Below are 26,858 nucleotides of genomic sequence, written 5' to 3' on the forward strand. Positions count from 1 at the left end.
GGGCAAGCCGCATAGACAGAGAAAAAAGGATGTATTTAAAATTGTCATTTGTTTCAACATTTTAGTGTCATATTTGTCACGCTATTATTCTTCTAGATCACTTCTTAGTTCTTGAATATGCAAAGTGAAATAAATGGTTTCCTAAAAAATGTTGATGGAAGAAGGGAGGAAACAGAAGTGTGCAAAAAAAATGAAAAGCAGGATTGAATATATCCATGTATATGAGATAACGAGAAAGATTCATTGTGTTGTGGAAAAAAGGAAAGGTTTGATTTTCACAAAGGGTTAATGAAAATCAAAACTACTAAACGGTATTACAGAGAGTAAGTTGAGAAAGTCATCCCCACAATATAAAATTATAGAATGGCAAATCACCCGATTTCGGTATTAAGTCTCAATCGTTTCACAGTTAATGTTGAAAGCTATGAGATTATATGAGTTGGATTTAATAATGACGACATAATCTATTTATTTTTCAGGAAACAACCATCCATAATTTGCATGTTTTCCCACGGAAAAAACATGAATCTTAATGAGCTACATGTCTGGAGTTGACAAGAAAATGATATCTCAACTCAAACTCATTATGTTGGATATGAGAGAGAGAGAGATGATGATGATATACAATTTTCAAGAACAAGTACCAGTAGCTACCAAACTACAGCTAAATTGCAACATATGCAGAAGCTTGTGAAGGAGAAATCCGCGCATCTCAGAATATCGAGCTTTTTGATTATGAGCGCCATTTTGGAGAAGGGGAGGGGCTGCTGTTTCTTTTAGAGACAAAACATTAAGCTGAAGGTGTCGTGCATCTTGGCCATGAAATTGGAGTGGCGGCTCAAAATGGGAAGGCGTGATGGTGGTTTTGGAGCATCGGCTTTTTTCTCTTGCTTTCTCCTTCGCTTGAAGAACTGCTGCATGGCGTCTGCGCATTCTGACGTCAGCACTCCCCTCCTAATGCTCATCTTAGGGTGGAATGGGTGAGCTGGAGCTGGTGGTTTCTCACTTGGTTCCGAGGTGTTTCCTCCATCACCCGGGAAGAGCCTATGAATGTGGATCAAAGTTACCAATGAAAACAGAGTCAAAATAATGATAAAAATTTCATGAGATGCAGATTTTTTGCTTTCAACTTGAAAAGAACATCTAACATAACTGAACTTATTGACTGAAAAAGATATAAGCAGCATAACTTATATTGCTTCGACTTTTTGGATTTTAGTTCATAATCCTGTCTCAGAACAAGGTGCACAATAATTTGGCTTTCATGAACCACTCTTGCAGATACGAAATAATGAATTAGTAGAAACCATCCCTCCATTATAATTAAGTTGCAAAAGATAACAGACCAGGAACAAGAGGGTTGGACAAGAAGTATGAAGAGATTAGCCACAGATCAGGAACAAGAGGGTTGGACGAGAAGTATGAAGAGATTAGCCATATGCAGTAGGTCTAAACACATCAAATAGGGGAATTGACTAGTCATGAGCAGTTAGCTTCCCACTTGCATAGAAAGAAACGAATGAGAAACAAACTATTGATCATGTAGCAGTGTAGCACTAGCTTCTAGTATTGACAACCAACTAACTGATAAGAGGGAGATCAATACTGCATTTTTCAGATGCAAATATTATTTTTTAAGTTACTCCATATAGCAAGCAAGCAGAGATACATAGGGTATAAAAAGAGGTGTACCTTATATACTTATATTATGAAGGGAAAGAAACCCCATAAGTAGCAGGAATATGTTTTAATGGTGCTGGAAAGAAGGGGAAATAAACAAATATTTCTTCATGTAAAATACTATCTTTCGTCAAGCTATACAGCGTCTTGGTTGGGTGATCACAGGGAAATGATAAGTTTGACACAGTCAGCAGAATCCTAAAACCATTTCTTGGTAGTTGTGTGCACATCCATCTATCAGTAATTTCACACTTTGATGATTTAGATATGAACTAGAAAGCTTTTTTCCATTTAAAATGCTTTGGCTGAAACAAGGGCTGTTGGATGGATTGCTAACGCAATGAAATATACCATGAAATGCATTAACAATTGTTATGAGAGTCTGAGAATGACAGAGCTCCTTTTTAAACCCTCAAAGGGAATATAAGAATAAAGTGAAGCTTGAGGCTGAATGACTGTAAAAAGCAGATACTGCCAACATAGCAGTAGAAGTGTCAAAAGTTTTTGCTGGTTATGTGTTGAGGGGATAGTAGTCAATCTTTATATCATAGGCTGAAGAGTGGTTTCTTGTCGAGCGTCAGACTGCCATGTGTAACAGGTACACAGGGACACCATGGAATTTTGTTTATTAGCAGCAACTACTTAAAACATTTACTAGTATTTAAATAAAACAAAGCAAAAGCACAAAATGTTGTTGCAAATGAGATTCAAGGCTTCTCCAGGTATAATAAAATTATAATCAACTTATTACTGTTACCTAATCCAGCTGCCATCAGCTCCAAGAAGCTTGTTAGGAGCTCCCCAAACAAGAGTGTCTATTCTAGCTTGAAGTATAGCTCCAGCACACATGGGACATGGTTCAAGTGTTACATACAGTGTAGTTTCCTGCAGAAGGTGTCAAAATTAGGATGTTATGCTCTATGCAGAAGCAGCAAGTCAGACATAGCTTGGTGATAAATTTCCCAGTCACCATATTTGAATCCATAGCCAAGCAGATAAATTATGTAAATCAAAAGAGACAGATATATTACAGAAAGCCTCCAGGTCCGGAGAGTGTTTGAAGCCTCCCTTATGCATATAATCTCTGCATGGGCTGTAGAGTCACGCAGCTGTTCCACCCTGAAATATGCACAGTAAAAAATAAAATTTCTCTGTATAAAAAACAAAGAAACATAACTTTTTTTAACAACTTACAGATTGCAGCCACGAGCGATTATCTTTCCACTATGCACTAAAACAGCTCCTACAGGCACCTCCCAGTTGTCAGCAGCCTTTTCTGCTTCCAACAATGCTTCCCTCATAAACACTTCATCCATTTTCCGCTGTTCTGCTTCAAGCCTATATGCTTCTGCCCAGTCATCAAATCTATCTCTAACAACTTGGTCTTTCCTCTGAAGTTTCTTTTGCTTCACCTCACTCTTATCAACTACCGACTCTGTTTGCTCCACTAGTCCGATATCTATTTGCTCACTGGTGCCACTACCAGACGCATGTGCTTCTCCTGCATCTGGAACCGCTCGCACCACAGGAGATCTCCACAGCCTTAATGCAGGCGAAGGAATTGAGGAATCAATTATAGCAGCAGAGGATGTTTCTCCAGAAATTTCCCCACCAGTAGGCAAAGAAATGCTGGCTTGTAGTGTACTCTTTTGTTGAGTAACTGAGGAAGATGTGTCTTTCGTTCCTGGTTTCCCAAGATAGCCCTCTAAAGTTGATGAGCTGAAACTTTTCTCAGTTTGGGAACCCAGTTTTCCTTGCTGATGCAATCCAGATGAGTCAATATGAGAGCCTGTTTTTTCATGTTGATGCCTACCAGATAAACCTGGTGTGGAACTTCCACCCTCCTTTCCTTCAACAGCCTCTTCATTTTCCTCAGCATCATGTCCAGAAAACCACCTCTCGCTGCTCATAGACTGATTTGGTGAACTTCTTCCACCAGTTTTCCTGCCTGAGTCATGACTATCAGAATGTGCCAACCACCGAAATCGAACAATATCTCCAATGGTATTCCATAAGGACCTCCCAGTTCTCTTGACAATAACACCACTCTCTTTGATTGCATTATCTGGAACTTCTGTGATTGAGGGCTTCGGATTTGATTGTTCATCAACATTCCACATTTCGTCCGAAGGCCCCTTTGTTCCAGATGGCTGATTATCAAGTACTAAGCCCTGCTCAACTGACTGAGGATCTCCAGAACTTTCTCCATGCAAAAATTCAGTTATATACGTTTCCTTCCCCCTTTGAATTTCAGAACTCAAAATTTCGCTCCTCACCTGTTCAACAAACTCTCCAACGTAGCGTGTTGAGGATTTCTCTAATCGGGCAGCAGATGCAATTGCACCTTCATCAGAGATTAATTTTGAAGGCTGGCCATGAGAACTGTTGGTTTTGTCTCTGCCATATGCTCCAGGATGAACCACTACAGATCCATGTATGTTAGTTCCATGTAAAGTAGTTGATTCAAGTTGTAAACTTCCACTATTAGTATCATCAGTAACAATCCCAGCCGTTGATCCCAGAGATAATATACCTACCTCTGATGAATGTTGTGCAGGTCTTACTGGTGTCTCTGATTTATTCTTATTTCTACGCTCCACCAAAATGGCACCAGTATTTGCCAAGCTAGTGACTCTTACTTTGTTCAATTCATCGAAATCATTTCTAGAACTGCCCACATTCTCTTCTAGCTTCTCAAATTTATTTGTTTCCCTTCTTGACATCGACTCACCATCATTTTTGATTAATTGTTGGGACTTTCCCCTTAATTCCACTTGCCCACTTACTCGACCATATTGTTGCTGATGCTTCGTATTATCAACATTAGTGGTAGATAAGTCTTCCCTCCTGACATTAGTTTCAAAATTTTGCTGAGAAATAGAGGTTTTTCTAATATCAATCTCTTGGACTTCTGATACTTCAGAAATCTTACTAGAATTCCTACGATGCTCATCCTCCCTGGAACTACGCCCCTGATTTGAAGTGGAAACTTTAGCAGAGATCTCACCCTTTCTAGTGTACACTTTTTGAGAGCTAGTACTGGCTACAACATTTCCACTGCGGATATCCTGACTTCCAACAAATTGCTTATACTTCAGCATGTTTTCAGATTGCCTCGTAACTTCACCACCTCTTTGCCTAAGCTGTTGTTTCCTCTCTTCATCAAATTCCATGCTTTCAGTTGATTTTTCCTTCCTATCATCACGGTTGACATAGTTGGAAAAGTTTTCATGGGTACGTTCATGAGAAATGGAAGATTTTGATTCCTTAAGTGAGGTTTCTGTCCTTGACTCAATCTCTTCCACAGATATATCAGCAAGTCTTTTCTCTGATTTCTTTCTGAAGTCGCACTCAACAACACCTGATCCAGTATTGAATTCCTTTGACGAGCTCCTATTTGCCAAACTAGACATGTGGTCTTCCCTGTAACCCTCACGCCACTGATCCTCTTCCCTGGTCTCCTGGGTAACTAGTTCATTATTCCTAGAATAACTATTATGACCAGTTGACAAGTTAAGCTCAACTTCGTCACTGCTGTCATATTCACCATTTGAAGAGAGCGAATAATATGAGGAACAACTCGATCCATCTTTCCTCAACTTCTGCCTGTGTTCCTCTCTCCTCAACAACTCTTCCTTCTCATCTCTCCTTGAACTACCTTTCCTCACCATCTGCATATGCTCCTCTCTCCTCAATAACTCTTCCTTCTCGTCTCTCCTTGAAATACCTTTCCTCACCTCCTGTATATGCTCCTCTCTCCTCAATAACTCTTCTTTATCGTCTCTCCTTGAACTATCTTTTGCCACCACCTGCCTATGCTCTCTCCTCAAGAACTCTTCCTTATCTTCTGTCCTTGACCTAAGTTTCAAATTCTTTCTTCTCATCGATTCCCTATCTTGTTTATCTACAGATTTTTGGTCAGCTTTTCTCAACGAGGCCTCTCTCTCTTCTTTCTCTCTTTCCTCCCTTCGATTCTTCAACAAAGAGCCCTCATGTTCTTCTCTAAAAATTTCTTCTTCATTTTCTTCACATCGAAACCTTTCCTTCCTCCTCCTACTATCATCCTTCCTCGAACTAACCATCGCCCCACTCCCAGAAACACTCTGCTCGACTCTATCCTTCTTACTCCCACACTCCCTACACACGCTACAATTCTCTCTCTTCTCCACCACCGGTTTCCTCACCAATCTCCGAGTCTCCTTCGTCTCAAGAAAGCACTCCTCCCCAAAATCCTCAGACAACAGGCTAAGTATAGCCTCGGCCTCGTCTACACCCCCAAGATCATACCCCTCACCCCTTTCCTCAGACACGAAACATTTTCTTAATCCCCCTTTTTTCCTACCCACATTTCTTATCTCTGTAAAGTTGCAAGCTTTATAACGATAACCTATTCTGTCAATATCACAAACTGGCAGCAACCTAGCATAATAATCAAATCCATTCGAAATCGGTCGCCTGTAACGAGACCATTGGATTAAAGAGGATTGCTTCAGTCCGTATAAGTTATAGCCATAATTGGGGCAAATTGGGACTGTATATGATGAAGTACAGCAGCAAGAGCAACAAGGCGTGGACGATGAATAGGAAAAAGGGATTCGTCCATTTGAGCAGTGTGAGTGGTCAGTGGTGGTGAATGACAGGGATCCTCTGGCTCTTAGTGAGATTGCTGAAGCCATACCAGTGTTGAGCATTGCTCAAAAGAGACTAAGAGAGAGGGAGAGAGAGAGAGAAGTACCTTGAAGAAGAGGGGAGTGAGGAGAAGCGAAGATCCACAGCTGATCTGTGAGCAACGAATGACAGAAATTTAGGATGGATGAGCTCCTTCGATTTCCCTTTTTGTCATCTTTTCGCCAATTTTCACTAACAGTTTACACGACACACGGAATAATAGATTTAGTAAATTAGTACTAATAAATAAATTATATTAATAATACTATATGCCCATTTTTAAAAATCTATATTAAATGTTTTCAATATATCATTTTTGCAGTATTATTTTTGGTAAATAAATTTTTATTGTACTAACTTTTTCTACATATTTTTTTTATACTCCATATTTCTTAAATTTTGTGATGAGCTAAAAAGAAACACATAGTTATAAAAGAACAGACGAAGTAGTTTTTTATTGTTGAACCTGTTTCTATAATTTCGTCAAATAATTAGATAATAGTAGTATTGAGTTTTATCAATATTATTTAGTTTAATAGTACTTAATTTTGGGACAATGCCCCAAATTATTAGTGTAGTTGAGAGAATTATTTTCGATAGAAAAAAGAGAGAGAATTAATTAAGATTAATGTAGAAACAATTTAGTCTATTAGACATCTTATACTCTACTCCTTGGTCAAAAAATAGACCCATTGTTAAAACAATAATGAGTTTGATGAGAAATTAATTAAGTATTGAGAAAAAAATGAGAACAAGAAGGTAAAATATAAATAAGAGGAGAAAACAAGTGTATTATAAATGAGATTATTGTTTATGGACGTCTGAAAATAGCAAAATAAGACTATTGAAATAGTACGTTTTAATAAATGGAATGTTAATATTGAGGAATCAAACACCTAATAGATTAATTACATTTACAATCTCATATCCGAAACACTAACAAAAACCATAAAAATTGAAGTATAAATTAATTTTGCTCGTAATATATCTTAACAGAGAAGGATGTGTAGATTAGTTGTTATTTACCGTGTAAGGAACTGCTTTGATGATATACTCCTTTGACCTTTCTAATATACAAAATCAATTAATGTTGTATTAATTTATCTCCATTGAATCTATAATTTGATCCTGTCGAGACTCGAGACCAAAATAATTTGGTAATACTCGGAATAAAATAAATCGAATATTACAGCTCTATTTTCCATAATTTTATCTAAAACCCTGGGAGAATAAAACCTGGAACTTCATATCCCCTATTGCCAACACCGCCGCAGTTCTTCCCTACACCGCCGTCGCCTTTCCATCTTCTTCGTATTCCGCCGCCGTAGAAGGACGGGATCGCTTCTGTAGAATATTCATCTTGCAGAGGTTAAACAAAACAGGGTAATGCCTCACTTCAATTTCTCTGCTGATTACAATTTTCAATTTTTCTAATATGTATATAGAAATCAATAGTAATCCCTCGGCATATTTTGAATTTATTTCCTCTTGCATGCGTAGCAGAAACGCAAAAGAAAAATTCGAATAAGAATGGTATAAATAATTGGTGAGACACTGACTTATACATACTTAGCGCAGAATTACTCGAATTATTAGCACTGACTGTGATTCCTGCCCTAATTCCCCAATATCGCGTAAGATAATTAAACCAAGCAGAAATTTGAATACCCTTCACCAGCTTGAAATCCAGCTATCAGCAAAATTTAATCTTTGTTATGTTTTACCCAACTAACTTTAGTACCTTTGTTGAGTTCTACAAATGGATCAATGTTTAGTGCAATTTTAAAAAGTTCTTATCAGGTTATAGTTCTCTTTTGTTTCATTTTGGTAGGCGATGGCGGATTTCTACTTTGATGAGATAATCAAAGTGGTCAAGATTGATAACCAAGCAGTATATGACAAAGGTATACAAAGAAGATAGTATTCTTATTATGAGGCTTATGTCTTTAAATGTATGAACCAGAAAAAATGGCTTGTTTGGGCTGAATGATTATGTGGATGATTTTTGCAGTTTCCAGAATAAATGCAACGAGTGAAGAAAATGGTTATTATTTGGAATTAGATGTGCACTCTGAGCTGTATCCTATGCGTCCCAAAGAGAAATACCGGATGTTGATTTCTAACACTCTGCATATGGATGGTTCAGCTGTTGCAGGCTACTTTCCTGAGGTACACGTCCTTATTTCTGCAAGAATTGCCTGTTTTCAATTGGATAACCTGTATAAATATTTTTTAGAATATTGGTGCTGGTAGGTCTTTGTGACTTGAATATAGCTTGCAGGGGAATTTTATACTAGATTAGGCATGCAACATTATGAAATTTTTGAGGGAGAGTGCATGAGAGCTTCATAGATGTGTTTATCTGATTTATGTTGCTTCAATCATTGCTACATACCGAGGCAAATTTTGCAATTAGCTAGCCTCTTGCCTAGCAGGCAAAGATGATGGACGCGAGAGTCTAAACGCTGGAGTAGATCATATAGAGATACTGCTCCCTTGTGAATTTATCTTGAATCGCTATCTTTTAGCTCAACTTAATCTAAGTTTTGCCGAGGAAGCAACTGCATTTTTCAACTTAAATTGGTCAAAATATGCGGAATTTCTTACTTTTTGTGGAGGACTAGATCCAGTAACTGGAGGACTATGGTTGACTAATATTGCACATCATCATTTAGCGATTGCTATTCAATCGAGTGCTATCAACGTTCCAATCTTTGGTATCAATATATTTTAATAACTTGCCTTTGTATTAAAGGGATAAGTTGGTTTAGTGTATCATTTAGACAATGTTAGATGTTTAGGAGTATCTTGCATTACGTGTGACTAGAGAGTCGTATTGACTTATAGTTTTCTTGTTTTTTATATTGACTGCAGGGGGAGCCAAAATCACTTGCAGAAAAATTTGAGTACGTGATGCATGGTCTTCTGTATAAGATGGCGGAGTCTCAAGAAAAGACTGACGGGAATGATGATGTAAAAGTGTATGTATTGTAACTGTTTCGTTGATGAAATTGCAAGCCGAATTTCTCTTTTGGTAGTATGTGAAAGCCATTATAAGCTTGCAAATTCTTTGACCTTAAAGAGCTTCCTGTTGGAGGAACTTGTAGTGAATCTTTGTTGCATAACTGCTTACTATTTCTCGATCTTCACATTTGTTCACCCCTCTTCGCTGACATCTCATTCTTATCTGCGACAGGAAGGTTTTTATTTCGTTTGGAGGACTTCAATTGATGTTAAGAGGAGACCCTCTGATGATGCGCAAGTTCAAAGTTGATCAAAAGATGTTTCTTCTCTTGAGGAAGATCTGAAAACATGAGGCTCCTGGAATGTGTTGTATTGTTTGAACAAGTTCTGAAATTGCAGAAAACCCAAGGTATCAGAGAATGTGGGAGTGATGTTCTTCTGTTACAATAGAAGTTTGGAAAATAGATTATGATTTGTGTTCATAAATTATGCTTTTAATGATGCATTCAGTTTGTCTGTGAGATGATAATTTGGTTTAGCATCCATAATTCAAATTTCAAATGCAATACTTATATTCTGGTACCTTTTTCTTCCTAGTACTAGTGTTCTGTATCCTCTTTTCTTTTACTTTTCTGCTGTTCCATAGTTCACACAATTCAAATAAAATTACTTATAGTGGAAAATAACAATTGATAAGTTGCAATTATACTATTCATACAATATGCTTTGCAGTTATTTCATGTTTGTTTAAATGATAAAGGAAGTTTGTTTTACTAATACATTCCATTACGAACATCATGTATGTTTAGCAGTCATCCAACCCTTTGTATAAGTGGGATACAAAAATTTCATCCTTGTTTTATGATAGTATATAATTGTTTCATATTTATGCAAAAAGTTATGTTATTGTTTCATGTTTATGCAAAAAGATGCAAAGATATGTTGTCGGTTGTCTAAACACATGATGAAAACTTAAAATTGTTGTACTAACATCAATAGTGGAGTATAACTATCCGATACATATTGGGCTATGTAAAATGAGCCCAATGCGAATAGCCGTATAAGATCTGATAATACGATCTTTTTATATTGTCAATTATTTATTTACTAAATCTTGCACGTATTTAAACTCATATTTTTTTATTCAATCCAGCAATAAACTGAGAGATTTTGCGTTTGGTGTTCTCGATTGATAAACAATATATGTACTCACTCCATTCTAATTATATAAGATTGAATGGAGTTTTCACCAGGATTAAAATCATTTGGAAAAGAAAATTATACTAAATTTTTACTATGTCAATGTATTAGTGATGCGAATGTTGAATAGTTAATCAAAAAATAAACTTATTTATTTGGGCCACAATAAAAACAAGTATTTAGGAAAGGGGGCGAAGACATCTTTGTGCATGTATTTAATTTTTATTGATTTGGGAAAAGCACTGTGTGATTGGTTAAGTCACGTATAATTCCAAAATCGATAATCCTATTGTGCTACATGAATATGCTGAAGATTCTCTATCTCCCACTTGCAATAATTGTTCTCTTTGGTTAACCTAAATTTTTTGGGAACCAACTTTGTCGGTATTCAATTTGTGTTTTAAAATATGAATATTTTGTTTTTTTTTTTGTGTATTCATTGGGACAACAAATTTGGATAGGATGGGTAAATCATATACTTGGAAATTTAAGTGTGATATGAAATACTTAGACTTGTGAGGGCACTAATGAAAGTGTAACATGTAACATTTGGGATCGAAGAACACTGCCAATTAGGAGACTGTCTTTTTCATTTTTAGTCTAGACATTTGGCACTTTCTTCTTGGATATAGTTTTATTTAAATGTGAGAGAGATCTTATTTGGATGATTATCAAATTTGCTTGACTAATTGGTATCCATTATTATATGTAGAATTATTTGATATTGATGGGCACATATAGAAGAAAACTTATTGATATAAAAGTCTGATGTCAATTGCAGAAAGAAAACAAAATTGTACTACAAACTTGTCACTTCAGAGTAAATTTGTAATTACATTAAATTATTTAACTTGAAATAATAAATGAATGGATTATTAGTCCAATACTTACCAACTAAATCAATCGCAATAATCAAATGGAAAGTCAAGAATTGGCCTTAAAATCAAACGCCCTACACTACCAATCTGTGGATGACTTAATTCAGTGCATAATCAAATTAATGTGCGATTAAACAACACCACCTAACCCATGTTTAACCAGGACACCAACCTATGTAAAATATAAAGATATTGGGAGATTGAATTTACTTGAGACATAAATTTAGGCAGTGAACTATTTACACAAAAGGAAATTTTCCCAGTTTCAGAAAAAAAAATTAAAAAGGAAAATTCAATGTTATAAGAACCTTATGCAGTTCCTTTCTATATGTCTGAAAAATAGAATACACACTTTATTTTCTTCTTGGTAGGTGCTGTTAGTAAAAGAAACACCTAGAAATGGACAGCCAACAAGAACTGTTTCTTTAACACATAATTTAAATTAAAAGAAAATGTCACAAACAAAATCGATCGTCTCTAAACAGCTCATCATAGAACATGTTACATAATTCTACACATATCCACCTATCAGATTTGTGAACTTTGCATTAAATATCATTGACAAATATACAGTCTAAATGTGGGTTTCGAGCAACTAACTATGTAGGAATAGGATTTACCTAATAAATTAATGAGCAGTGGAGTCGTATTTTATTACTTCAACTGTTCACCGTAATCAATTTTCCTTGAGTAAATTTCTTATTAGGCAATTTATTGTTGTTTAGCTAGCTTGAACTTAATTAACTTAATCGAAAGAAAATAATCCGCTTCTTCTTGCGTTTAAATGCCCACTTTTAAATTAGTGGTAGTTGTGATTATTTTATTTTAGAGTCACTATCTAAACTGTCGGAATATTTAAAAATAGTAGTATTGTTGAAGCACTAACAAATCAAGAAAGCTTCTTTCTTTGGCGAAATGAAAATGGAGGTGCATTTGCTTTTATCAAGTAATTACGTAGTAGCCATATGTACAGATAAATGTCACTATATAATTGAATTAGCAAAAACAGAGACATTTGGCCACAGATTGCTCACCCTAAAAAAGACCATTTTGTGCACATGGAGTCGTAGACTTTTCATTATTGTGGTTACACTTATAAAATATATATCATGCATGTCGGCCAGCACTTGGTAATTTTTTTTAATAAATGTCGATCAAGTCTAATAAGACCAATTTACTCATATGCTGAGGATGAAAAAAAAAATCAACTTACTCATGTGTTAGAGACAAAAAACATTTTTTTAAAATGGTTTTATTTGAAACAGAAATTCATCAAATTATCAAAAAAATCGATGATAAAATTGCAACAATTTTGACTCAAGGTGAACTTCGAACGCTAATTTCAAAAATCCTTCAGAAAATTTTGGCCCATTATTATATGTTGTATAATGATAATTGTAAAATTTGAATTGTGACAAAGGTGCAATTGATGCATCAAAACCGTTCAAGTTTGATACCAAAATACAGTATCTAATTAATTCCTCGAAATCGATTAACGAATTAAGTTTTTATATTGGCTACCAACAATTTAATACAGTATGTTTTATTGTTCCTAATCCTTTCCGCACATTCCCCTAATTAATAGAAATTGTATATATCATTAGAATTTACATAATTGTATAAAATCCCATAAAGTACAAAAAGTAAATGCACAAGATTAAATTCTTTTTTCCTTTATGCAGACTACAAAGAGAAAAAGAAAAAGAAAAGGAATAACGCTTACGCGACCGTTGGTTTTATATCTTTAATTTATTTTCATATTTGGCATTTGAATTTGGATGGAATCGAAGAAATTATCCCTTTTCCTTTTAACTAATTATAATTGTAAAGCTCTTAAATTCGAGTTAATTCGTACACATTCTTTAAATTTTTTTGTTTATTTCATTTAACTAAAAATTTATACATGTTAAGGGCACCCAAAAAAAAATTAATCACCGACAACAAAGCACGATTCAATTGGTAAGACACATCATTTCTTATTATTAGTAGATTGAGAATTCGAGTCACTTCGAGCATGCATGTGATCGGGTCTAAAAATTCAGTGAACACAAATAAATTCATTTAAAGCTATTCGGATTACAATAGCATTCAACTTTGGAGAACGCAAATCCTTCGTCATTCATTACATCTATATATGATCTATCGCTTTGTTGCATTAACTAAATAAGTGCAGCAGCCATTTGTTCTATGTCATGTCATACAAAGGGTAAGATAAAAGTGGAAAACCTCACACTTCATTGAAAAATGCAGAAATGTTTCTCTCGTATGAATTTTGTTAATTATGGACTCTAAAATACTCTCTTAACCATATTTAGGATTTGTTTTCTTGAAATATATTTCGTGTGAGACTTTATTCATTTGGAATTATGGCTCTCTATTGTGCATATAAATAGAGGTGCTTTCTTATTATAAAATCATCTGGAAAATTATATAGTGAAATCCTTAGCTTGATGTCAGTCTTAGACATAGATACATATCGTATTGAATTGAGTAAATAATTCTTTGTGTTCATTTTGTGATTGTCTGATTTATTTTTCAACAAATTAAAGAATCTGTTTGTTAGGGAATGAGAAATACTAGTATTGCTTTTGTCATACAAATGATTCCCATGGGCCTGTAAATTTCATTCAAATTCCACTCGATATAAAATTATTTCAATAAGTACAATTTTAATAATTCATGACGATAAGTACAATTGCTATAAATTAATCGATGTTAATTAATATAGAATTAGAAGTCAAAAACGTTGCCGTATAATTACAAGTAATGTACCAAAGAGAGAGGTGTTTCTGTGGTGGATGATAAATGTTGGAAAATGAAATGAGCTCATATAGCAAAAACAAAATACACATACCATTTTTTCTTATAAAAGGAATAATAATGTTTGTATATTTGTGCTAATTAAAGAAAAGAGTAGTAGTAATATTTGTACATGATTATTAAATGAAGTGCATGGGGGTGGTAGGGGACTAAGCTACTTATATTTATTTAATCATGCAGTTGGGGGCTACAACAATGTTTTGACTGAATTAACGTCATCTCATACGTTGCAAGCCTACTTTATTAAGTTGTTAATTCATCTTGATTTTAATCCTTTTTTTATTGATAATGCTATATATGCTTGATAAAGGAATATATCCACTGGTTTGTGAACTTAAAAATTTCAACACGAAATATGCAATTTAAAAGTAATTGAAAACGCAGATGACATTACTCTATTGTTGACTTAAATCCCCTAAAAGAGAAAAAGAAAATATACTTTACCGAATAATTCATATATACATTTCACATCTATGCGATTAAGAATGCATACATTGAATTACGAGTATTGGAAAATTACATTTGTTTTAGCTTCATAATTAGATGTAGTGGCAGTTTTATATAGACTTCAATTAATAGGGAGTAACATGCAAGTATGAGATATTCTATAAATATCAGTTAACCGAATTAAAAAATATACAAAAAATTATAGTACTCCTCCATTAACTAATTTTCAAACAAATTAGGGTAGTACTAATAAATTAATTTATGAGAGTAATCGCATCTCCTGATTTGCGGTCCTTTGCCAGCTTTGCCGAATGCAATTTCACTTTTTTGTCTCTGTCGCTGTCTCAAATCTAGAAAAGATAAAGATATTCAACTAATTATTTGTCCCATTTTAACACATCGCTAAATCACTCTTAATTTAATTAATCATAATATGATCAATCGTTTAATGATTGGCAAGTGGCAACACACAGTAACAAATTGTTACCGTAAAGATTCAAATTTTTGTTTTTTTTCACTCAAATTCCCCCACAAATATTTTATTCCTGCATGTTCAACTGGTTTTACATTTCCCCTCAGATCTCCGGCAAAAACAAACAAAAATATGCGAATTGCGAGAATCACAACAAACATTTTCTTTAAAAAAGAATGTTTCCCGCGAAATCTCCAGCTTTACAATGTGAAAATTCGAAGCAAAACCCCAATTTATTTTATATCGCCCCCCGTCTCTTTGTCCCTTTCTCCCTCTCCCTCTCCCTCTCTGAAATTTTCAACCTATGCTTCTCTTGCAATAGCTAAATGTGGCATCCGTTAAGAGTTTCTGCAATCATTGGTGATCTGTAATTCCTTTTTCTTTAAGGAATAGTGGTCAAGTCTTTAAGGAATAGTGGTCAAGTTTTTGAATTTGAACATTAGGCGTGTCCGAAAAAAACCCCAAACCCAACTGCCATCAAAGTCAGAGAGAGAGAGAGAGAGAGAGAGAGAGAGAGAGAGAGAGAGAGAGAGAGAGAGATCCAAGTCAATGATCAACGGTGTATGTCATGAGGGAAAAATCAAATGACTGGATAGTTCCTACACGTATATTTCATTTTCGTCTTTCATCTAATGCTAGGTGTTTGCCAAGGCACTGTCGTTTTCTTGTTTTTATACACCACTTTTGAGCTGCTCCAGCTGATTTAGCAGCCTTAATCTTGCTTAATCTAATCAGTCATAACAAAGATTGAGTCTTTTTGGTGGTGGAATTTCTTGTCTTCTTCTTCTTCTTCCTCAATCAGCCCACTGAAACCCCCAAATATTCACAAGTATTCATTTCTGACAACTGTTTTGGAGTAGTTGGAGATTAGGACCATTTGTTGGAGTTATTTTTTTCTCTGAAAATAATTGTTTATGTATGGTAGTTAGAAAAAAATCCCTGATTATGAAGTCATTTGTATGCTAGGTGCTTGACAAAAGTAGCTGCGCCTGAACGCCTGCATTATCAGAGGGCAGTTGCTGCTATTTCAGACAGCAGGCCTGGTTCAGTTCCTCTTCTGGGATCTCACGAGATTAAGGTTTTTGTAACAGAAATAGCAGCAGGCCTGGTTCAGTTCCTCTTCTGGGATCTCACGAGATTAAGGTTGTTGTGACAGAATGAGAAACGGAAGAAAAAGGGGAATAAATTTCAGCAGGATCTACACATTCAAATGTGCAAGAAGACCATCAGCAGAAGAAGATCTCTCACAGTCACAGATTGGGAGGCCTGGCTTCTCAAGGGTGGTTTACTGCAACGAGCCGGATGGCTTGGACGCCGGCCTTAGGACATATGCCACTAATTATGTTAGGACAACTAAGTATACTCCTGCAACTTTCTTGCCAAAGGCTTTGTTTGAGCAATTTAGGAGAGTGGCTAACTTCTACTTTCTTGTCATTGGTATCTTGAGTTTTACCCCTCTTGCGCCCTATACCGCGGTCAGTGCCATAGTTCCCTTGATTATAGTTATTGGAGCAACCATGGTTAAGGAAGGTATTGAGGATTGGCGGCGGAATCAACAGGTATTCTTGATTTTTGGTTATGTGGTAGTATGATATGCGTTTTGTCTGATGTTGTCCTTGTCCTTGTTGTTGTTTTTGTTATTGGTATTGTTGTTGATGTTGCTGCTGATGTTGCGGTTGTGTGTGTTGTGTGTTTGTCTTTTTTTTCAATATTGAGGTGTATGGAGTGTACTATTCTGCTGCTTTATTTTGTTCTTGGCTAGGTTGCTTAGAGTTTTACTAAGTTTTTGGAGGAATTCTACTTAGTTTTGTAAGTGTTCAGATTGGAAGAATTTCTGCTGGATTTGGGATGTTCAGATTTTTGTGAAAACTACCTGTTTTGTTTATGTGCAGTGAATGTTTTTCGTTTTGAGTTGACAGAACCAATAAATTTATTGTTGACAGCTGCTTTATTTCTGTGTCTTAAAATTATCCAAACAAAAAAGTATGCTGATTGTTTCTGGATTCAGATAATCTTAGATTTAGTTAAGATTGCCTTGATCAAGGCTTGATTATGAGGCTGCTTCATGTTGTTGAACTAGAAACGTTCCCACTGGCTTTTGCCCATTTGGGAAATTTATAATATTCGACGTAGTTATTGTTTTCAGATGAAAGATTCTTGGTGGTGTTTGTTTCCTTTCTTGCCTGTCCATTTTTATACTCTGGTTGTTGATGATGAGAATCTGCAAATATTAGGATGTTGAGGTGAACAACAGAAAGGTGAAGGTACATGAAGGTGATGGGAAGTTTAAGTCAACAGAGTGGAAAAATCTGAAAGTCGGCCATATAGTTAAGGTGGAGAAGGATGAATTCTTTCCTGCAGACTTAGTTTTACTTTCATCAAGTTATGAAGATGCTATCTGCTATGTTGAGACCATGAACCTTGACGGGGAGACAAATTTGAAGATCAAACAAGCATTGGAAGCAACTTCATCACTAAATGGCGAGGAGTTCAATGATTTCAAGGCTGTTATCAAATGTGAGGATCCTAATGCTAATTTGTACAGTTTTGTTGGAAGTATGGAGTTAGAAGGAGCTCAGCTCCCTCTTTCGCCTCAACAGTTGCTACTTAGAGACTCAAAACTCCGTAACACAGAGTACATATACGGAGCTGTTATCTTCACTGGCCACGACACGAAGGTTATCCAGAATTCAACACCTCCTCCTTCCAAGAGAAGCAATATAGAGAAGAAGATGGATAAGATTGTTTACCTTTTGTTTGGTGTTTTGTTCACCATCTCCGCAATTGGATCAATATACTTCGGGATCAAGACTAAAGACGACTTGGATGGCGGAGTCAAAAGGTGGTATCTCAGACCAGATAATGCTAACATATTTTTTGATCCAGATAGAGCACCAGCTGCTGCCATATATCACTTTTTGACAGCCTTGTTACTGTACAGCTACTTAATTCCGATTTCTTTGTATGTGTCAATAGAAATTGTTAAGGTGCTTCAGAGCATATTTATAAATCAAGATGTTAGTATGTACTATGAAGAAACTGACAAACCAGCCTATGCCCGTACCTCAAATTTGAATGAGGAGCTAGGGCAAGTTGATACAATACTTTCAGATAAGACAGGGACGCTAACTTGTAATTCGATGGAGTTTATCAAGTGCTCAATTGCTGGTACTGCATATGGACATGGTATAACAGAAGTGGAAAGGGATATGGCCAAACGAACAGGGTCTCCATTTATGGTGAAAGGAAAAGATGTTGGCAGCCCAAGAAGATCTTCGGTTAAGGGATTCAATTTTGACGATGATAGAATCATGAACGGGAATTGGTTGAACGAGCCCCATTCGGATGTCATCGTTAAATTCTTCCGTTTGCTGGCAGTCTGCCATACAGCTCTACCCGACATTGATGAAAACACAGGGAAAGTCACATATGAAGCTGAGTCACCAGATGAGGCTGCCTTTGTCATTGCAGCTAGGGAAATCGGCTTTGAATTCTTCAAAAGAACACAAACAAGCGTTCATGTGAAGGAGTGGGACCCCGTCTCTGGAGAAAGAGTTGAATGGTCAGTATCGTTGATCTCTCCACCATATTTTTCTCCTCCCTTTGACATTTACACAGCTATTAATCCGACTTTTTAGATAGAAGTAGGAATTTATTCTCATCATTTATAGTTGTGTGCATATCCTAAAAGAATTTTAGCTGATGCATGCAGGTCATACAAGTTGTTAAATGTTCTAGAATTCGACAGTTCAAGAAAGCGAATGTCTGTGATAGTAAGGAATGAGGAGGGAAAACTACTATTGTTTTGCAAAGGTGCTGACAGGTTAGTTTCTTTCGCAATGTATTGAAACTGCTATCTTGCTTTTCATGTCCATGTGTTTCGTTGTCTGGAACGCACGCTGATGACAATGTCCCCGGAATGCTAAACATTACCAATATAAATATATTCATTCCTAAACTTTTGCAAGATATATTTGTTTGTCTCATTTAGTAATGTATAATGAAATGCAGTATTTGAGCTTCTTTTCATTTCAAGATCTAGTTTATCTGCATCATTGCATATCACTCATTAGTCATTTCTTACACAATGCATTTATCTTTTTCTGTAGATAATGAACATATTAACTATACAAAGATACATGCAGGTTTTTCACAGAGACAATAAAAGCTTGTAAATTCACACTGCTATACTAGTGTAGATTTATGTTGTTTAATGATATTGCCTCTGCTTAATAATAAACCATCCTAATGTCATCTGCTTAATTACTATTTCGTCGCAGTGTCATGTTTGAGAGGCTTGCTGAAAATGGAAGAGAATATGAAAAGGAAACCAGAGAACACGTGAAGGAGTATGCTGATACAGGCTTGCGGACCCTGATACTTGCTTATCGGGAACTCAGTGAAGAAGAATACACGTTGTTCAATGAAAAATTCACCAAAGCTAAAAATGCAGTCAGCCCCAATCGTCAGGAACTGATTGATCAAGTGACTGAAGAAATCGAGAAAGATATGATTCTTCTTGGTGCAACAGCCATAGAGGACAAGCTTCAGCAAGGGGTGCGTCAGTTTACAGTATCACGTAGTGCAGTCATGCACGGTTCTCTAGATTTGACAAGTGCTGAATTTTCTTATATGGTGTTGTTCCTGGCAGGTACCTGAGTGTATTGACAAACTCGCGCAGGCCGGGATCAAAATATGGGTTTTGACTGGGGATAAGATGGAAACTGCAATCAACATTGGGTATGTTCCTGCAAGATTTCTCATAAACGCAATCAAAGCCGACTATCCATGTATTTCTGATTGAACGATTTGACTTTGCAGGTATGCTTGTAGCTTGCTCAGAGAAGGAATGAAGCAAATTCTTGTTAGCTTGGATACAGAAGAGATCACAACAGTGGAGAAAACAGGAGATAAGAATGAGATTGCCAAGGTAAAGCGATTTATAGTTATTTATGAGCAATTTCTGTTGGATTGACATTTACACCGCCTTAGAATTACTAGATTACATTTTCTGGTTCAGGGGTGGTACTAAATGTTTCCTCTTCGTATTTGTTAGATGTTACTGTAATAGTATATGTCTTCTCAAGTGGTATGTGTAATCGAGGCATTGATTAGGTTTCAATTTTTTATTAGGCTTCGAAGCAAAGTGTTCTCCAGCAGATCACCGAAGGGAAGAGTCAGGTGGCTAACTCTGGATCTGGGGCTTTCGCATTGATCATAGATGGGAAATCTCTTGCATATGCATTAGACGACAGTGTCAAGAATTTGTTTCTTGACCTTGCAATCAGCTGTGCATCTGTAATATGTTGCCGCTCGTCTCCTAAGCAGAAGGCTTTGGTTAGTTTGGGTTCTCTGCATCTATACATTCTCATTTAATTCTGTGATCGAGCCGCCTCTACTGCTTCTATCCTATAAGTAAAAGTATTCAAACTGATTTTTTAGCCGCCTCTACTGCTTCTACCCTGTATGTATAAGTATTCAAATTTTGATTTTTAACCACACAGGTAACGAGACTTGTTAAGGATGGAATACATAAGACTACTCTGGCGATTGGCGATGGAGCTAATGATGTTGGAATGCTGCAAGAAGCTGATATTGGGATCGGAATAAGTGGTGTTGAAGGAATGCAGGTGCAAAAGCTAAATTGTGTGTTGTTTGATTTCAGAATTCTTGACAAAGCCTCACATTTTGTTTGCGTTACCAGGCGGTCATGTCGAGTGATATTGCAATTGCTCAGTTCCGATTTTTGGAACGCTTGCTTTTGGTGCATGGGCATTGGTGTTACAGAAGGATCTCTTCAATGGTAACTTCAGCGTTCACCTTTCCCAAACTTCTAAGCTTTGTTCGAAGTTATGTCTTCATTCACTTCTTAATTTTATATAAACCTTTTATGCAGATTTGCTACTTTTTCTACAAGAATGTCACTTTTGGTATCACTCTCTTCCTATACGAGGCTCACTCGTCTTTCTCTGGGCAAACCGCGTATAATGATTGGTTTCTGTCCCTTTACAACGTGTTCTTCACCTCATTACCCGTTATTGCCTTGGGGGTCTTCGACCAGGACGTTTCTGCTAGACTATGCCTAAAGGTACGCCTCCATATGATATATTAGCGCGTCTAGTATCTCATCAAAGTCTCATGCTCGATTTCACATGGCAGTTTCCCTTGCTCTACCAAGAAGGTGTGCAGAACTCCCTCTTCAGCTGGCGCCGCATTATTGGTTGGATGCTCAATGGTGTTTCCAGCGCTGTTATCATCTACTACTTCTGCGCAAGGTCACTGAACCCTCAGGGATTCAACAAGAACGGAAAGATTGTCGATCACCAGATTCTTGGAGCGGTAATGTACACGTGCGTTGTGTGGGTCGTCAACTGCCAGATGGCTCTTGCCATTAGTTACTTCACCTTAATCCAACATATATTCATCTGGGGTGGAGTTGCTCTTTGGTATATTTTCCTTTTAGCTTATGGAGCTATGCCTTCGAATATCTCTACAACCGCGTATAAGGTGTTTGTGGAGTCTCTTGCCCCAATACCTGCATTCTACGTGGTAACAATATACGTTGTCGTCTCAGCTCTCCTGCCTTACTTTGTGTACAAAGCTGTTCAGATGAGGTTCTTCCCAATGTACCATGGAATGATACAGTGGATTAGGTACGAGGGCCGAGCTGATGATCCGGAATTCTGTGACATGGTGAGGCAGAGATCGATAAGACACACGACTGTGGGCTTCACTGCTCGTTCCCTGGCACGGACGAATCCATTGCATGACAGGAGCCGTAATCATCGATAGCACGTGGTTGTTCTCTGGGTTCGGAGCCCTGCTCGTTGTACATTGATGCTTCGATTTTCTAGTTGTGAACTTAGTACCGCAAGGTCTGTACAGTTTATTTGTGCAGTTTGTAAGTATCACAGATCCAATCAATTTTGTAATCTGTATCAGTCGATGTAGTTGAAATAGATATGTGCGGAAATCATTCTATCATTATCAAGATTTTGCTTAAATTTGCTCTGTTGTTTTAGGTATTGGGAATTATTCAACATTGATTGTTTTATTGAATCTTGTTCATGCTCAAACAAATTACTTGAGTTTCACTACTATGAATGCATAAAGCAGAAAAAGGATTGAAGAATTATTAATTTTTATATACTGTTGTGATCAAACAAACAAACGAATTAACACGAATAAGACGAATTTGCTGTTGAAATTCTGCCAAATTTTTATACGAATTGTTAACACAACACACAAGACTTACTTAAGCACTCTCCAAGTAACTCACACACTCAGTATGAACACTCACACACACAGAGAATACACATAAATTGAAGAAGAAGAGAGATAAGATGATTTCTTGAAGAAAAGAGATTCTCTTTTATTGATTGATTCCTAACACTAGAATACAAGTGAAAACCGAGCTACTTAACGCTCATACAATTGTGGTAACTGTCACTAACAGAATGGAATCAAGAATCAAGAAACAAGAGCTTCCAACGGCTCTTTCCTAACAAACTAACTAATTCCAACAACTAGTTCCTTTCTTGCTTCTTCCTTTCCTCTTCAGCTTTTAACTCTTCATGCTTAGGCACTGAACGTGAACTCACTTCTTATAATTCTCCACCTGAGTACACACTTCAGTTCTTGCAGCACACCTTGATCAATTCCTTGCAATGATCAAACTTGTCTCTTCCCAGAGACTTGGTGAGCATATCAGCTGGATTGTGCAAGGTATCAATCTTGACCACCTTCACTCTTCCTCTTTCAATCTCATCTCTAATGGAATGTAGTCTGATGTCTATATGCTTACTCCTCTCATGGAAATACTGATACCTAGCAAAGCATATAGCTGAACTGCTATCACAATGTACCACCATAGTTCTATGATCAAAACCAAAATCTGATATCACACCCTGAATCTAGAAGCTCTCTTGCACAGCTCCTGTGAGAGCCATATATTCTGCTTCTGTTGTTGATAGAGCAACAACATTCTGTAGCCCAGATTTCCAGCTAACCACAGTTCCAAACATGGTAAAGAGATAACCAGTTTGGGATTTCCTATTATCCAAATTTGTAGCATAATCTGCATCACAGTAGCCCACCACTACCTCCTCACTCACCTTATCACCGCCATTGAATACAATTCCCCAGCTACTAGTGCACTTCATGTATCTCAGAATCCACTTAAGAGCATTCCAATGCTCTCTCCCAGGATCAGAGATAGCATGGGCCTGGTCTGGCCTTGTACAGATCATAGTGTACATAATGCTTCCAACCACACTAGCATAAGGAATAGACTCCATCTCATGTGCTTTCTTGTTTAGATTTAGGAGCCTGCTCCTTTGACAGCTTAAAACTCTGTGATAGAGGTATTGATGCAACTTTAGCATTGTCCATATTGAATTTTTTCAGAACTTTCTCAATGTAGTCAGTTTGAAGCAGCCACAGTCTTTTACAGCTTTTGTCCCTCTGAATATTAATGCCCAGGATCTTCCATGCTTCACCCAGATCCTTCATTTCAAAACTAGACTTCAAATCTTCCTTGATTTTCTGTATCTCAGCCATAGATGGTTCAACAAAGAACATATCATCTACATAAAGCAATAGATAGGCAACTGGTGTACTGCCTTTCTTCTTTATGTAAATGCATTCATCAAATTTTGACCTTATGAAACCAATTTTCCTCATCTGCTCATCAAACTTCCTATTCCACTGCCTAGGACTTTGTTTTAGTCTATAAAGGCTCTTTTTCAGCAAGCAAACCTTGTCTTCTTCTTCCATGCATAACAATCCTTCTTTAAGTGCCCTGGTTTTTTACACCAGTGACAAGATCTGGTTTCTTTCTGAGAATTAGAGCTGGAGGCTTTAGAATCTTCAAATTTCTTCTTAAATTTCTACTTTTTGAATTTCTTAACATTTAAGGCCTCTGCAGCTTGCACATCAGAGCCTTTGCTCTGAAGTTCCTTGGCCATCAGAGCTGAATACACCTCTGCATAGGTGATTGGCTTATCTCTGCCATAGATGATGGCATCACTCAGTTGATCATAAGAGCTAGGCAAGGCATTGAGTGTCAAGATAGCCTTATCTTCATCTGAAATCTTGACATCAACAGAGCTAAGATCATCAATGATCTTGTTAAACTCCTCCAGCTGCTCTATTACTGATCTTTCAGCAATAAAACTGTAGAAGTATAGCCTTTTCTTCATGTAAAGCCTATTTGCTAAAGATTTAGCCAAATAGACTTCATCTCATCAAACTTGGCCTGAGATTTTTCATCAAGAGCAGGAGCCTTTCCCTTCTCTGTTGCAGGTAAGGGTGTGCATTCGGGTTTCGGTTCGGTTTTTTGCCAAAAGCGAACCAAAACCGAAAAACCGAAAACCGAACTTTAAAAACCGAAAAACCCGAACAAAACTGAAAAACCCAAAAAAAACCGAAAAACCTGATAAAAATAAATATAATATAAATATATATTTATATATGTGTATTTTATTTTATTTTATATATACTAATAGAATATTTATATATAATATAGAATTAATAATATACTCCCTCCGTCCCGGACTACTTGCACTTATTTCCTTTCTGGGCGTCCCAAGTTATTTGCACTCTTTCCATTCTTAGTAAAAATTATCACCTACAGCCGCAATTGTTGACTTTGCTATACACTCATTCTTTAATCTCCGTGCCGAAAAGGAAATGTGCGAGTAGTCCGGGACGGAGGGAATATATAATATATATCATATAGTAGAATATATTAAAAGAATATATATATTATATATAATATAATATATTAAATTAATAGAATGTATATATAATTTGGTTTTTCGGTTTTTCGGTTTTTTTCTTCGCCCGAACCGAACCTAACCGAAAAACCGATTTTTTTTTATTTTTAAACCGAACCGAACCGAAAAACCGAAAAAATTGAACCGGATTTCAAAATTTCGGTTTGGTTAGGTTCGGATATTCGGTTTCCGGTTTTTTTACTCACCCCTAGTTGCAGGTGCAAGAACTGCTGCCAAGCCTTGTTGGATCAAGACTGCCTTCATCTTCATTTTCCACAGGCCATAATCGTTTTTGCCTTTGAATTTCTCTGCATCTAGCCTTGTTGCCATCTCTGAGACTATCTGAACTTCTGTAAATCAGCCTCAACTTCCCACCAAAACGACGCCACTTGTTAACACAGCACACAAGACTTACACACTCTCCAAGTAACTCACACACACTCAGTATGAACACTCACACCCAGAGAGAACACACACTAATTTAAGAAGAAGAGAGATAGATGATTTCTTGGAGAAAAAGGGATTTTTTTTTGATTGATTCCTAATACTAGAATACAAGTGAAAATCGAGCTACTTAAAGCTCATACAATTGTGGTAACTGCCACTAACTGAATGGAATCAAGAATCAAGAAACAAGAGCTTCCAACGGCTCTTTCCTAACAAACTAACTATTACTGATCTTGCTTCTTCCTTTCCTCTTCAACTTTTAACTCTTCATGCTTAGAGCATCAGCAATGGCGTCCGTCCCGATGGAATTCCGACCAGCGGACGTCCGCCATTGTGCATGTTATGCACGGATACAGAATTCAGCCGAGGACACCGCAGTTTCGCGTCGTTACGTGGAATTCCGTCGTGACGGGAGTGCGGACGTCCGCGCGGAATTCCTGTTTATTGCATTAATTTTTTTTTTAATTTCTACATATTCATAGATATTATTGAAGAAGTATGGCGGCGGAGGGGTCGTCGTTGATGTAGTTTTTAATTATTGAAATGTTTTTTTTATTTGGTGAAATGTATTTTTTTATTTAATGGAAGTGTCGAAATTTTAATTCCGTAAATTGTTTAATTCTGGATATTGTTTAATTTGTAAATTTGTGGTTTTTTTAATTGTGGGAAGTCCTTCGGGATGTCCGCCACTGTGCAGTGGGAAGTCCTTATGACGTGGCAATGCAGTGGGAAGTCCGTATGACGTGGCAGAAGGTGTTTTTGGGAATTCCATGGGAAATTTCATCTGAAATTTCACGCCACTGCTGATGCTCTTAGGGACTGAATGTGAAGTCACTTCTTACACGAATATATCTACAAAAACTAATCAACACTATGAAAAAAGAGAAGGAGAAAAGTAAAGAAAAAAAGAGATCAATTAGTTGCCGTACAACGCCACATACATTACCCCAAAATTGTGGCGAATTCATTCAAGCTGATGACACCGTCGCCGTTAGAGTCGGCCTCTTGCATCATATCGCTGAGCTCGCGGTAGGTGAGGGGGTGCCCCATCTTCTCCATCTGTCCGGCGAGCTCGGCGGCGGTGATGTAGTCGTTTCCGTCGCGATCGAAGGAGCGGAAGACCTCCATGAGCTGGTCTTGGTTGAGGAGCACCTCATCGTTGATGTCGGGGAGGATGGCGTCAACGAGATCGTCGAATTCGATGGAGCCGTTGCCGTTGGCATCCATGTTGGCGAGGAGGGAGTGGATCTGGTCGCCGGAGGGCTTGAGGCCGAGCGAGCAAAGGTGGGCGGCCAGCTCGAGCTGCGTGAGGCTACCGTCGTGGTCCATGTCGAAGCGGGCGAAGATGTCCCTCAGCTGGTTCAGCTGATCGGATTCCATCTTAGCCATTCTGATGCTGCGGAATGCGACCATTTCCCCAATAACGAGTTAGAAGAAACCCTAATTTCCGAGGGTGGCTGTGCTTGCTTTGGGGAGTGTTTGAGGCTGTGTTTTCAAAGTCGGTTT

General features: G+C 37.1%; 4 protein-coding genes across 8 annotated transcripts; 2 read left to right on the top strand and 2 right to left on the bottom strand.

The window, feature by feature from the left end:
• Positions 1–444: 444 nt before the first annotated feature.
• On the bottom strand, positions 445–6,546 carry LOC121771051 (tRNA(adenine(34)) deaminase, chloroplastic-like). Its single transcript, XM_042167847.1, has 4 exons — positions 2,875–6,546; positions 2,712–2,799; positions 2,438–2,565; positions 445–1,044 (listed from the first exon to the last, which is right to left on the bottom strand). The coding sequence occupies exons 1-4, from the start codon at positions 6,369–6,371 to the stop codon at positions 777–779; spliced, it is 3,981 nt and encodes a 1,326-aa protein (XP_042023781.1). The 5' UTR covers positions 6,372–6,546; the 3' UTR covers positions 445–776.
• Positions 6,547–7,526: 980 nt separating this feature from the next.
• On the top strand, positions 7,527–9,894 carry LOC121770601 (DNA-directed RNA polymerases II and V subunit 8A-like). Of its 2 annotated transcripts, none has more exons than XM_042167358.1 (5): positions 7,527–7,731; positions 8,156–8,252; positions 8,360–8,517; positions 9,223–9,329; positions 9,545–9,894. In XM_042167358.1, exons 2-5 carry the CDS (start codon positions 8,183–8,185, stop codon positions 9,654–9,656), a joined length of 447 nt encoding a protein of 148 aa, XP_042023292.1. In that variant the 5' UTR covers positions 7,527–7,731; positions 8,156–8,182; the 3' UTR covers positions 9,657–9,894. The 2 variants fall into 2 exon arrangements, with proteins under 2 accessions (XP_042023292.1, XP_042023291.1); XM_042167357.1 differs by having other exon boundaries at positions 7,534–7,731; positions 8,180–8,252.
• Positions 9,895–15,602: 5,708 nt separating this feature from the next.
• LOC121771671 (putative phospholipid-transporting ATPase 9) lies at positions 15,603–22,133 on the top strand. 4 transcript variants are annotated; one of them, XM_042168505.1, is made up of 12 exons: positions 15,603–15,734; positions 16,096–16,688; positions 17,364–18,691; positions 18,842–18,952; positions 19,410–19,686; positions 19,781–19,869; positions 19,951–20,059; positions 20,263–20,466; positions 20,634–20,759; positions 20,834–20,932; positions 21,026–21,217; positions 21,289–22,133. In XM_042168505.1, exons 2-12 carry the CDS (start codon positions 16,287–16,289, stop codon positions 21,919–21,921), a joined length of 3,570 nt encoding a protein of 1,189 aa, XP_042024439.1. In that variant the 5' UTR covers positions 15,603–15,734; positions 16,096–16,286; the 3' UTR covers positions 21,922–22,133. The 4 variants fall into 4 exon arrangements, with proteins under 4 accessions (XP_042024439.1, XP_042024440.1, XP_042024441.1 ...); XM_042168506.1 differs by having other exon boundaries at positions 15,647–15,768; XM_042168507.1 differs by lacking the exon at positions 15,603–15,734 and having other exon boundaries at positions 15,747–16,207; positions 16,286–16,688.
• A 4,161-nt stretch (positions 22,134–26,294) lies between these two features.
• On the bottom strand, positions 26,295–26,762 carry LOC121770164 (probable calcium-binding protein CML16). The gene has a single exon (XM_042166951.1). The coding sequence runs from the start codon at positions 26,739–26,741 to the stop codon at positions 26,295–26,297; it is 447 nt and encodes a 148-aa protein (XP_042022885.1). The 5' UTR covers positions 26,742–26,762.
• Positions 26,763–26,858: the final 96 nt, after the last annotated feature.

The sequence above is a fragment of the Salvia splendens genome, chromosome 16, assembly GCF_004379255.2.
Source record: "Salvia splendens isolate huo1 chromosome 16, SspV2, whole genome shotgun sequence".
NCBI classification, from domain to species: Eukaryota; Viridiplantae; Streptophyta; class Magnoliopsida; order Lamiales; family Lamiaceae; genus Salvia; species Salvia splendens.